Raw genomic sequence first — 12,176 nt, 5'->3', positions numbered from 1 at the left:
ACGTCTTAAGCAAAGAATGCTGAAGAATGTATTCACCTATAACACAAAAGTTGGATTGCTGTTTTCGTGAAAAAGAGGACCACCCTAATCATCATTTTTATAAAAAAAACGCCGTAGACTCTGTTTAGTTCGATAGCTTGGTACAGGGAAATTAGTCACTAAATCACAACACACGATTTTGCCTTGAACAATTCTTAGTTTTATTGACACCTTTTTTACAGAGCGAACTGAACTCATTCACTCCTTTGAATGGACTGTCCTTTTCCTATTTTCTCCTAATCTCTGCTGCCTGCCCAAACGTAGCAGGTTCATTCACGTTTGCGCTTTGTGCTTTCCATAGAAAAGAATCCATAAAAAAGCTCTTGTCTATAGTGTCCTGCGCCGCGCTGAAATACACATTCTGCGCGCCATCAAAGCAACCAGTTTTTTTCTCTTTTATTCTGACATTGTCATTTTTCTTCCGTTCAGACTCTAACTACCTAAATAGAATAGACGCGAAGAAAATAATTTATTTCCGCTAACTTGCTGTTTCGGGCCACTGTGCAGTGTATTCAGTATCAGTGCTGTAAATTTTCATATCATTCGATTGAAGATGAACCAATGCAACCATTCAATCAATTCTGTGTAAACGAATTCTCACATGATCATAATTTGAAGCTCATTGTCACTGTCAATTGAGTAACCCACTATCATTTGATAGACGACAGTGGAGTATAGAAGAAATCCAGCAAAATGGTCCCGAACAGACAAGTCAACCCGATGTCGGATCAATGTAAGGCTAATTTAAGGTCGATGTCGACACTCAATTGAATGATATATAGCGTTTCTCAAATGAGAAAGATCCATGCCTTCGTCAAATGACTAAGCAACTGATATCACCCATTCGGAGGAGGTCCCCTTTGATAGAGAATAGCTACTGTTCTCATTTTCATCAAAAATGTTCAAATGATTTTGAGAATTTACAGCACTGTTCAGTATTCGCTTTATACATCTACTTATTCCGGATGACAACCCAGTGCAGATGAGTGATTTTCCGAAACCCAATCGATTCAAACAGCCGACAGGAGTTGTAGTTGCTCTGAAGAACGAAAGCATACGAATCATCTCCCATAGATGCCAACCGACGAACAAATTCCCGAATCACAATCCGTGCAAATCCCTTCCGCAGATGTTCTTCGCATGTTTGCAAATCAGAAAAGGCACCGGTTTGATCACTGTAAGTGAATGTTAAGCTGAGTGTCTCAATACTTTACCTTAGTTTAGAATCTTAAACTTACCGTAAACACCAGGATTGCAGCTTACCGTTTTCATCGAAAAGACCAACACTCTCGTTCAGCAAAATTAGTCGTTTCAGAAGATTATAGCCTGAGGTTTTACTGATGCTATCTTTCAGTGGCCACAGACGGTAAACATAATCGAGATGATCGATTGATAGTCGACTTAGGCTATATCCATGAGGCAAATCCACCTCCACCGTTGATGCGTCCTCTTTCCGAATGTGGTAAAAGTTGGTTAGTTCATCATTCACGACTGGCAGTCCTTTGATGGAAATAGCTTTATCCAGTGCATTTAGATGCTTCTCAACGAAATCCATACTGACTTCGCGGTATTTACCCCAATCAACCAAAAGCAGCGCTTCCATTAGTGAAGAGTAGCCGGTGGTTGTTTCGAATGAGTAGAAGTAAATTTCAAAATGATCCTTAAACGACAGAGATGTTCGTTGAAGCGAGCTTATAAAGCAAAAACCGTAAAATACGCAAACACTTACAAAGAGTAGAAATGTTCCGTTCTCCCTCCACGTTCCATTGAGGGACACGATTTGCACTTCCAGTGAATCACGGTGCTGCGATTGCTTCCAGTTTAAATAGTTGCTTATTGTACCGAAGGCGAACACGTGTTCGGGCCAATTTTGACGATACAAATCGCGCAATTCTGGCCAACTTTCTACGGGGATTTCCTCGAGTCGATTTGACATTGTTGGTGGCTGACGCGAAATTACTACTGTCTCCGTCGATTGGCGAATCAAAGCAAAGCCAACACTGTTAATGTGACACCTAATTTTAAGATCCACAGTTACAAAAAAAGATGATGTACTTAAAAAAATGTCATGCAATTTGACAGATATCAAAACGTCATTACCATTTTCACCGACTCCCCATCTGTGAGTCAATCGTCACTTTGATTCTTCAATTGAATTATGCAATTTTGCATTTTACTTGCATACGTGTATTGAGTTGAGAAAAAGTTGACTACTCAAAGGTAGTAGGAGAATGGGTTTGTGTATGTATTGATAACATTATTTATCATTGTGGTTGTTGATGGAAATGCATTGGGGTAACACGGTCCATGATGAATTAAAGAATTAGTGTTTCTTGTGCAGAAACAAGACGATAGTAAAGATATGAAAGAAGATCCGGCTGCCGCCAGAAGAAGTCATACAATATAAAGTACGATGTCATTATGAACAGAAGAACGGGATGGAGTCGATGACATTTGAATGGGTAGTATTCAGTATTTTGCATCGATAATAAGAACAAGAGATCTGAGATAGAAATAAAGAGAAATAACAAACTTGTTCAACTGAAAGCTGCCATGTTCAGTGAGGTTCACCTTCCAATAGAAGTATCCACGGAAGGTCTCTCCATAAGTATTGAATTATCACTATTCGATCAATTGATAACCGTTAAATGCTTAACTTTGATTGAAACAAAATTGTTCAACTTATCCGTAGTATTTTTTTTATATTATCCGTACTGTGTTCTTAACTAATACTGTATCACATTTATCAATCTAATATCTACCGTCCGTAAATTTCCACCAGATAGTCGTAACCCACTCCGGCGCGGTATCCTTGAATCATAATCGACACGTTCCGTTGGCCAATTCCTCCTCCATGCAGGAATGCCAGCCCAGTTCGGTTGAACGATCGATCGTAGGCTCGCACCGCAGTCACATTGTATACTCCATTGTAGCTGACGACTCGGTTCACAATCTGGTTAATAATTCCGGCTGAGAAGTATGCTTGGGAATGAAGGATTCGGTCACCAGGCAGGTAGTTTCCCAGGATCAGATCCGACGCGTGTATCGCTCCAAACAGTGCCACTGCCACCACGATCACAACGATAATAGATTTCACCATTTTTGCTGCACCAGAGATTCCAAATCAAAGCGTTGTCAAATTGATTCTGCTCTTTTAGTGCAAAATGTGAGCCAATTTATACGAGCCAAATGTTGCTATCTACCGGAAGATTGCGATGATAGGAGAATCATAACAAACGGAAGCAAGTGATAAGGGAAGTCTTTGGCAATATTCGGACAAAGTAAATTGATTAGGAATGGGAGTCCTACGCCGAAAGACCATTGCATGTGATACAATAGGAAAGAGAAGAAGGCAAGTCTGAATTTTGATAACAGTTTGGCATTAAATTGACTAATTTATTGCTATATAATCATTTTTTTCCCTGTTTAACAAGACCGGCATGCTGCCTTATGATCTAGTCATCATTCCAATGACATGGGATGGTCGGATACGTTCGCAGCCAGTACGCAAAGTCCGTATGTCGGAAGCCTAGCTTTTCGAACATACGTTTGGAAGGAATGTTGCTATTATTGACCAGCCCAAAGCAGTCCTGGTTCAAATCGGCCAGCTTTTTGGCCATTGCCACCGTCACTATGGATCCGTAGCCCTTCTTGAGGTGCTTTTCATCTACCTGGAGGGCGCCTAGCGGTCCAGCTTGGAGTCTAAAATTATAAAAAATTGAATGTTAGTGTGGTTCCGTTGATGAGATAGACAAGAAAAATTAAGAGGAATTAATCGAACAGCGTTTCTCGTTACAGTGGTAGATGGATCGCATGTAGGTTGTCAGTACCGGGCCATTTTGGCGTATACCGGTGTTTCGGTACTGGTACCAAGGGATTTTAACAAAATAAATAGATAAAAATTAGATACATAATTTATTCAAAGGAGTCCGTCCTGGTGTACTCTCATGCTTAAGATCAATTCTTTAAATTTGTTTCACATAAAAGTCACGAATAACCTAAAAATGTTCAAGCGACTATATCAAAGAAATCATTTATGTATTCAATGTCCTTAATTTACTATTATCCTGTTTATTTAATTTCAAAGCATGTGAAGCAAATTCACCTCATCGTCTCTTATTTTTTTTTCCTTGGTTTGTTTTCCGTTGATCTTGTTTTCCGTGCTGAGCACCAATGCTACCGACGCCAGGAAGGCAGGTCCCACACCTGGACCCTACCTATCGACCCATCAACTCATGAACCGAGGACCAACGGTGATCAGAGATGTTATGCCTCAGAACATCCCGGCGGCGCCGACTGGGATTGAACACAGGCCTGCTGGGGTGAGAAGTAATCACGCTTACCACTACACCACCGGCGCCGCTATCGTCTCTCATATGAAAATGAATATTAGTCACGAAATTTTCAGACACAGAAAAGTACAAACAGTGTTGTCATGGAAAATTTAGACCTGGTTACTCACTTAGCATATGCTCACCTAAAATTCATGCGCCCCCTTTAAGGAGCGCCCATAATCTAATTAAGGGAAGTACACACAAAACTAGAGTACGGGTAAAATTTGTCTGTAATCAGTACAATCAGAAAAACTTAAAAAAAAACTATTTTTTGGGTATTGGATTTCCAGTACAAAACGATACGATGTTTTATGTTCGACGTTTCAGTCTTTAGACTTGACCATCTTCATGCAGTATAAAGTTGTGCCATTTTCCTTTCAGCGCAAAAAGTTTTACGATCTACTTAAATTAGCCCTGATGAAGATCCCAATCGCTGGATCGAAACCCAAACATAATTCCGTACGATTTTAAAAAGCTAGACTTTTCAGAAGTTTTCGATGCATCTCAGAAGTTATTGGTCCGGCCCAAAAGATCTCTTAACTCCAAAATATTGCTCTAGCCTTGCCTGTTTTTCTCAGAACATTTTAAAAGTTCCCATAATTCACCTGAATTTTAGTGATGTATCCGGAAGTTCCTAAATTTTCCCAACATTTTCGAAACTTAAGATCATGGAACATCCTTTAAAATTTAAAAACTTCCAAGTTCATTTCTGGATTACCCAAAGTTTTCGAACCTTAATGTCAATGTTCCCTAAATTATCAAGAAGGTGTCAGTTCAAGTTTTCCAACCCCGCAATATTCCTGAAATTAATTAAACATTCCTGAGATTTTTTTTTTAATTATCTACAATTTCTCGAAAAATCTTAAAAGGTACAGGAACTTACCAGAAGTTTAAATATATTAAATGAATTTAATCGAGTTTAACATTTTGAGGGGAGTGATGTGAAATTTGTGGCTGTTTTGAGAACTTCAAAATAGTTCCATAAATAACATGAAAATGGAGGGAACTTCAGGAAAGTTCTGAGAATTTTAAGCGAGAAATTTCAAGAAGTTCAAAAATTAAAGGTTTTTAGTTAAAAGAACTCAGTAAAAGGTTCTGAAACTTTATAGAAACTCAAATAAATTCAAGTTACTGCAAAAAACGTCGGGATGTTAAGCGATTTCCAGGATAGCATAATTGATTTCAGGGCATTTCCTGAAACATCCTCAGGTGAATAACGAGAATTTCAGTGCGGTCCACATACTTTTTACGAACCTTAAACAAGATCCGAGAAAATTTCAAGGACAGACTGCTGGATAATAAGGTAAAATCTGAGAACTTCTATAACATTTTGGGCAGTTCTGGAAAGCTTTGAGAACTTCAAGGTGGTTCCATTATGGAAACTGCAGGATCATTTAAGAAGTCCTAAGATCGTCTGGGAAGTCAAGAAAAACTTCAGAGAAGTCCAAATAACTTGTGGATACTTTATACAAATTCCAAGAACCTCAGACAAGCTAGTTCTTGAGACCTTAAGACAAGCTCAGAGATTTTAAGGACAGTCGCAATAACTTCCAGATCCTTCATACTTTTGGGGAAGTTTAAAGATCTGTAAAGGATAATGTCTATAAATTCAAGATAACTCCATGAATTCTTGGAAAATTTTAGAAATTTAAGTCCAGAGAACTTCTGAGTAATTTAGAAAACTTAAAACATAGTTTGGTAACAACATTAAGTCCAGACATTGTCAGGGAAAATCTTCAGGTTTAGAACATTATGGAAACTGCACGAACTTCCGTGTAGCTTCAAAAACATTAGAGAGGATCAGAGAGCCTCAGTGTAGTTCAATTATCGTAACTAGAAACTCAGGGCTTTTCCAAAAACTTCAGTAAAATTCTCGGATCTTCAGAGAAGTCCAATTTAGAAAAGTTTTTAGATTTTTAGGCACTTTCATATTTTTTTTTGGAATAGTCTGCAATATTTGAAGGATGATCAGAGATCTTCAAAGCAGTTTCTTTAATTAAATTGAACTACACTGAGGCTCTCTGATCCTCTCGAATGTTTTTTAAAGATCTGTAAAGGATGATCTTTAAATTTCTCCAAAATTATGAAGTTTCTGGAAGTTATTGCGACTGTCCTTAAGATCTCTGAGCTTGTCTAAAGATCTCAAGAACTAGCTTGTCTGAGGTTCTTGGAATTAATTTAAAGTATCCACAAGTTATTTGGACTTTTCTGAAGTTATTCTTGACTTCGCAGACGATCTTAGGACTTCTTAAATGATTCTGCCGTTTCCATGATGGAACCACCTTGAAGTTCTCAAAGCTTTCCAGAACTGCCCAAAATGTTATGGAAGTTCTCAGATTTTACCTTATTATCCAGCAGTCGTTCTTAAAATTTTCCTGAAATCCAAGTATTTCCTTTTATTTCTCGGATCTTATTTAAGGTTCGTAAAAAATATATGGACCGCACTGAAATTCTCATTATTCACCTGAGGATGTTTCAGGAAATGTCCTGAAATCAATGAAGGTATACTGGAAATCGCTTAACATCCCGACGTTTTTTGCAGTCCCTTGAATTTATTGGAGCTTCTATAAAGCTTCAGAAATTTTTACTGAGTTCTTTTAACTTCCCTCATGTTCAATAAAAATCTTAAAATTTTTGAACTTCTTGAAATTTCTCGCTTAAAATTCTCGAAGTATATTTGAAGCTCTCAGAACATTCCTGAAGTTCCCTCAATTTTCCTGTTATTCATGGAACTATTTTGAAGTTCTCAGAACAGCCACAAAAGTTCACGTCACTCACCTTAAAATGTTAAATTCAATTGAAGTCATATAATATCTTTAAACTTCTGGTAAGTTCCTGTAACATTCCTGAATTTAATGGAACAGTTCTTGAAATTTTACTGAGCTGTATGGAAAAGCCCTGAGACCATTGGAATCTCATATTACGGATCTTAAAACTTTCCCGTAGATCTGAAAGTTTTTTAAAGCTATTAGAGCTATCCTGCAGTTCGCAGAATTATCAAGAAATTCTCAAATCTATGATTCCGCAAATTTTCTGATTTTAAGGATAAAAGTCCCAAAATACGCTGAGGTTGACCAGTCCAGTCCGCGATTTCATCTGAACGCCGTCGGAATAATTTTGATTTTTTTATGAATGTGCAAATAAATACCTTCATTTTGACTAAATTACATTTTTCTTACGTCAAATCAATCCCAAAAAAAAAACGTGGTTATATGTGTCCGGATTCTAAATGGACCAGACTTTATAGCAAAACTCTATCTGTGTTCAAAATTTTCATAAAATTCTGATATCCTTCGGCCCATTTTCTTCGATAATAACAAAAGCTTCCCTCCTCATACATTCTTATCCGAGTTCTCTAGAAAATTAAATAAATGATTAGAATCCTGAAAACTGTTCCAACATCCAACGCCTGGCAAAACGATTCCTCGCTTTAGAAAGAGTGAACGATTCTTTAACCTATCATTTTCGAGTTTGCACTCGGTGAGAACGCTTTTCATATTCTTTCAGTTTCTTGCCTGATTTGTTCTACTGCTATCAGTACTGAGTGTATGTGCAGTAGACTGATGCAAAATTTGAAATGTTCGCTCCACAGTGCTTAAACGATTCCAAATTGGATCCTGATTATCCTCCCAATATTTGAACTCATTTAGTAAGAAACTGACTTCGCACAAACCATTTGAAGTTTATATGGAAATTACTATGGGGAAACCATAATTTCGCTTCATATATATCTCATAATTCAGCAGTTCACTCTGCTTTAGAAAATGATAGCTGCGCTTGTTGAAAATTTTCTCAGCTAAAAATCGTAATGATTTTGGATGTCATATTTGAATTAAAAAATTAATAAAACCGGGAAATTTTTGAATTATCAATCAGGAAAACCGGGAAAAAGCTGGAACTTTAAAATGGAAATTCAGTGCCACCCTGATATAAGGAACCAATACGTTTGATGTATTTTTCGTATATTCGTGTAGTATTGAAAATATTCGACTAAATTTATTCCGGAAGACACGCATTAAACGACGAAGAATTGGTTCATAATTATATCACTAGGTTTGGATCCCAGTTCCGTCGTGATTATTTTCTACAACCAGAATTCTCTTGACTTGACTAGAATACTAGAACAAATTGAAAAGGATTTTAACAGACAGAAACTTAAAAATTGACGCCTTTTGAGTTTACTTATTTGCACAGGAATTGACTTCGCAACCATCCGTTTGAACGTAATAATTGCATCCCTCGTACCGAAATTGCCAATACGAATGATTCATCAGTTCACTTCCATTCACAGCAGAAAAAAAATCGAAGACCTTGAAAATCACCACAATCACTCTCATTTACCTGAAACACCATGCAACCAGTTCTCCGCAGGCATTATACAATCCAACGTTGGGATTCCATGCGGCAAGTCGCTGTAGGAAAAACAACGACCCCGTGTGCCTATTCGGCCAAACCGCATCAACTTTGACAGCATCGTCGGCCGTCAGGTCTGCCAGTCGAAATCCCTCTGGAAGCTCGACCTTCAGCTTGGTCGATTCCTCCTTCGACATATAGTACAGATAGGTGCAGCTGTCGTACTCCTTCCGAAGGCCTTTACTATCGATCACATTAATCACCGCATTCCGATGCCTCGCTAGGAACGAACTCACTTTGAACCCTTGGCTCCAATCGAGTAAGTGCAGTGCCCGCTGCAGCACATCACTGCTGGTACCCGCAAGCGTATAGAGAAACAGCTGATAGCGATCCTGCAATAGCAAAATAACACTGATTTCACCACCATCCCACCACTGGACTCATACTCTGTTGCGCTCTGTTTCACTTACCACTATCACGTAAGTGCCATCCTTTCGCCAGTCCCCATTCAGGCTGTAGAATGTGAGATGCTTGATGCCGGGGTCCTTCCGATGCCACTGGATGAAATTATCAACCGTGTGATAGGCCACCAAATTCACGGGCCAATTAGCCACATACAGATCGCGTAGCTCGGGCCAATTTTCTGGTGGTATCACAGTCAATGTATCGACGGTGGCGGTGGCGTCGACGGCGGTGCTCATCGTACCGTATAAACTAGACAACTGATGGATTAATCTGGCGAGAGACCATGGTACCGCAGCGCGTTCAGCGTTATTTGCTGCTGTTGCTGTGAGCAAATTTTCGTGCAAAAATTGAGCGATAGATGTACGGTCCATATCGTCATCACTACTAGTATGGGTTATTATACGCTAAATGCTCGATTAGTCGCTGAGAGCGAGAGTATTATAGCGAGCATTGTGCTACTGGAGAGTAATAAAGTGGAGTGAAACTCGTTGACCCACGCGCAAATACTACTGCGGAGATAGCTGCTATAAATCAAAAACGTTCGGAACTCTGTGCCTCCGTCATTCATGAAGTTTAATGTATGATAACGGGCTTACTATGACAGTAATCTCTCAGTAGTGCAGTTGCTAATAATTATATGCTTACCAACTTTGTTTGTCATGGAAAATCCCTACTAGACCAGGACACCACAGATAAACAGATGTAACGCTTTGAACAACCTTTTTTTTCGAAATATCGTCAGGGAGCTCACTAACGACATTTTACTAAGTCGCGAATGTATGGCGGTGTGTATGGTAGAATGTTGTATGACCATTAAGCCGAATGGTCATTAGGCCGGATGGCCATTAGGCTGAATCATTTCCAGCTTTTTGTCCTCTGTTCGGGACCTAACACCACTGCGGCCAGTAATTTGATCTATTGTAGTATATCCCGTCCTTAGTTTAGTGCATCTCGTATTACTCCATCACTATTGAGAAATGATGAAGTATTCGACTTTTTTACAGTTGTCATTCTTGCATTTATCGCAAGGATCCGACTCTAATTGAAAGGTCCCGCTCTTTATACCCTTAGTAGTGTTGCAATACACTTCAAAGGCGCGCCCCTTTGTCAATCAAAATTGGATTTCTTAGCAACAAAATTAAGGAATGACACCGATAATGACCATGCATCAGATCCCTAATCTTAACCAGTTCAAACTAGAGAACAACGAATAGAAGATTAGGAACCACATAGATGAAGACTTACTAACTCATTTTTCCTTGTTTCACGATCATCCTCGGTGGACAAAGCCGAGTCTTGTCACTATCAACAAGGCATAAAAAGTAACAAGGACTAAGATGTGTTCTTTTGATTACTGAAAAATCCTGTTCCCCTAGTTTGAAGTAGTCGGGACTAGGAATCAAAATGATTTTTTTGGAGGATTTGTTCTTCTTTAAAACATAGCAGTTCTTTCCAGTTTTACTGTTTTCGTGATTTTTGATTCCATAAACAAAATAAGTAATTGCATTATATTTCCTTCTTTTAAAAGCTGGCCATTATTTTCTCACACCAATCTATTTGACTGAATGATAGTTTACTTTGGCTAAGAATTTCTATAGTATTTTTCTCTTCTTCTTTCTGGTATGAGACGGAATAATTATTGGCGATTTGAGTCCAATATGAAAGAGCCCTATTTACCCCCTCCCCAGGGACATGTAGGTGGACGTACTGAAGCAAAGGGTTATGTTCAGTCTCTTTATATTTGCAACTATGATGATTTCCCATAGCGAAACATATCACCTTTATAACACCGATGAACCTACGTGACAGCTCATACAAGCTACTTTCAAATTCGTGCCCAAGACGCCATATTTAAAATACGTTAAACACTACCGACATCTACTTATCCGATCGCGTCATACCATATGCAAGGACACGAACCCACATATAATTTATATTGCCTTGGTTTGCGTCTCACCTCGTTTGACAGATCTGATCGCCCGTTTGAAAGTTCGAATCGCTCGTTTGACAATTCGAATTGTGCACAAACGAAATGCTCCTGTGGCATGTCGGTTCGTCGGTGTTTATAATGATTCAGTATGCCTCAAACGATTGGTTGTTCGTTCTGTATACAGAGGAACTGGGAGGTAAATTTTGCATAATATTTTAATAAATTTTATTTTATTTTAGCATATTATTTTTGTTACAGTCAATTAACATTAGCATACGATACAAGCAGGCATGGAAAATCATTTACATTCATTTCATGCAATCATTTACATTCATTTGTCTCTAACTTTTTTCATCAACAGCAATCCGCAAAATGATGTATAGAGCTTTAGTAGTTTTTGTTATTAGCTACAACTTTTACCCATAACTCAAATCTGTATCTCTTATGCATCACGAATTAGAGCGGGCAGAACTTGTTACTGTTTTTCAGTGAATGTAAAATACATTCACTGAAAAACAGTAGTGGCTTCTGTTCGCTCTGGTTCATCATACATAAGAGATACGGATTTAAGTTGTTAACAGAAGTTGTAGCTAATAACAAAACCTACAAAAGCTTCATACATCATTTTGCGGAATTATGTTGATGAAAAAAGTTAAGGGCAAATGAATGTAAATGAATGCATGAAATGAATGCAAATGATTTTCCATGCCTGGATACAAGAGATTCAATACTTCTTGCCTATTTACGCGTTGTTTTTTTTTTATTTATTAGCTTTCAGCTAAGTTTACTTGCAACCAGTGCTGCAAAATCTTGACAATGCACGGTGACATTGACAATTCTGCTTTCGTCACTCATTTGAGCTAACAGTCACAGTCAAGGCAACCATGTCAATTGTCAATACCAATGATGAAAAATTGAATGAAATTTTGACCAAGGTTTTTTTGAGGACCAAGTCTGTCAGTTACTATGTGATGAACACTGCTTGCAACTATCTTTAAAACGTTTTAAGTTTTTGGTTTTGTTTTTTTTTTGTGATCTGATAGATTTTCCAGATT

The 12,176-nt window shown here is 38.2% G+C and overlaps 2 protein-coding genes across 2 annotated transcripts; both read right to left on the bottom strand.

Moving 5' to 3' along the window:
• Positions 1–976: 976 nt before the first annotated feature.
• LOC135710698 (glycine N-acyltransferase-like protein 3) lies at positions 977–1,986 on the bottom strand. The gene is made up of 3 exons (XM_065233347.1): positions 1,769–1,986; positions 1,278–1,699; positions 977–1,214 (listed from the first exon to the last, which is right to left on the bottom strand). Exons 1-3 carry the CDS (start codon positions 1,973–1,975, stop codon positions 992–994), a joined length of 852 nt encoding a protein of 283 aa, XP_065089419.1. The 5' UTR covers positions 1,976–1,986; the 3' UTR covers positions 977–991.
• A 1,422-nt stretch (positions 1,987–3,408) lies between these two features.
• Positions 3,409–9,442, bottom strand: LOC135710689 (uncharacterized). Its single transcript, XM_065233336.1, has 3 exons — positions 9,197–9,442; positions 8,715–9,118; positions 3,409–3,741 (listed from the first exon to the last, which is right to left on the bottom strand). The coding sequence occupies exons 1-3, from the start codon at positions 9,425–9,427 to the stop codon at positions 3,495–3,497; spliced, it is 882 nt and encodes a 293-aa protein (XP_065089408.1). The 5' UTR covers positions 9,428–9,442; the 3' UTR covers positions 3,409–3,494.
• Positions 9,443–12,176: the final 2,734 nt, after the last annotated feature.

The sequence above is a fragment of the Ochlerotatus camptorhynchus genome, unplaced genomic scaffold (genome assembly GCF_037179485.1).
Source record: "Ochlerotatus camptorhynchus isolate MF236.1 unplaced genomic scaffold, CSIRO-AGI_Acam_v1.1 ptg000037l, whole genome shotgun sequence".
In the NCBI taxonomy this organism is placed as follows: domain Eukaryota; kingdom Metazoa; phylum Arthropoda; class Insecta; order Diptera; family Culicidae; genus Ochlerotatus; species Ochlerotatus camptorhynchus.
This window is presented reverse-complemented; position numbering and strand designations above follow the sequence as displayed.

What these genes read in the sequence shown, in the direction of transcription:
- LOC135710698 (XM_065233347.1), bottom strand. Translation starts at nt 1,975, where the DNA reads ATGTCAAATCGACTCGAGGAAATCCCCGTAGAAAGTTGGCCAGAATTG. An exon ending in ACGGAACATTTCTACTCTTT is followed by an intron (nt 1,700 to 1,768) that starts GTAAGTGTTTGC and finishes CTGTCGTTTAAG; the next exon opens with GATCATTTTGAAATTTACTT. An exon ending in CTGCAATCCTGGTGTTTACG is followed by an intron (nt 1,215 to 1,277) that starts GTAAGTTTAAGA and finishes ATTCACTTACAG; the next exon opens with TGATCAAACCGGTGCCTTTT.
- LOC135710689 (XM_065233336.1), bottom strand. Translation starts at nt 9,427, where the DNA reads ATGAGCACCGCCGTCGACGCCACCGCCACCGTCGATACATTGACTGTG. An exon ending in ATGGCACTTACGTGATAGTG is followed by an intron (nt 9,119 to 9,196) that starts GTAAGTGAAACA and finishes TTGCTATTGCAG; the next exon opens with GATCGCTATCAGCTGTTTCT. An exon ending in CTGGTTGCATGGTGTTTCAG is followed by an intron (nt 3,742 to 8,714) that starts GTAAATGAGAGT and finishes TTATAATTTTAG; the next exon opens with ACTCCAAGCTGGACCGCTAG.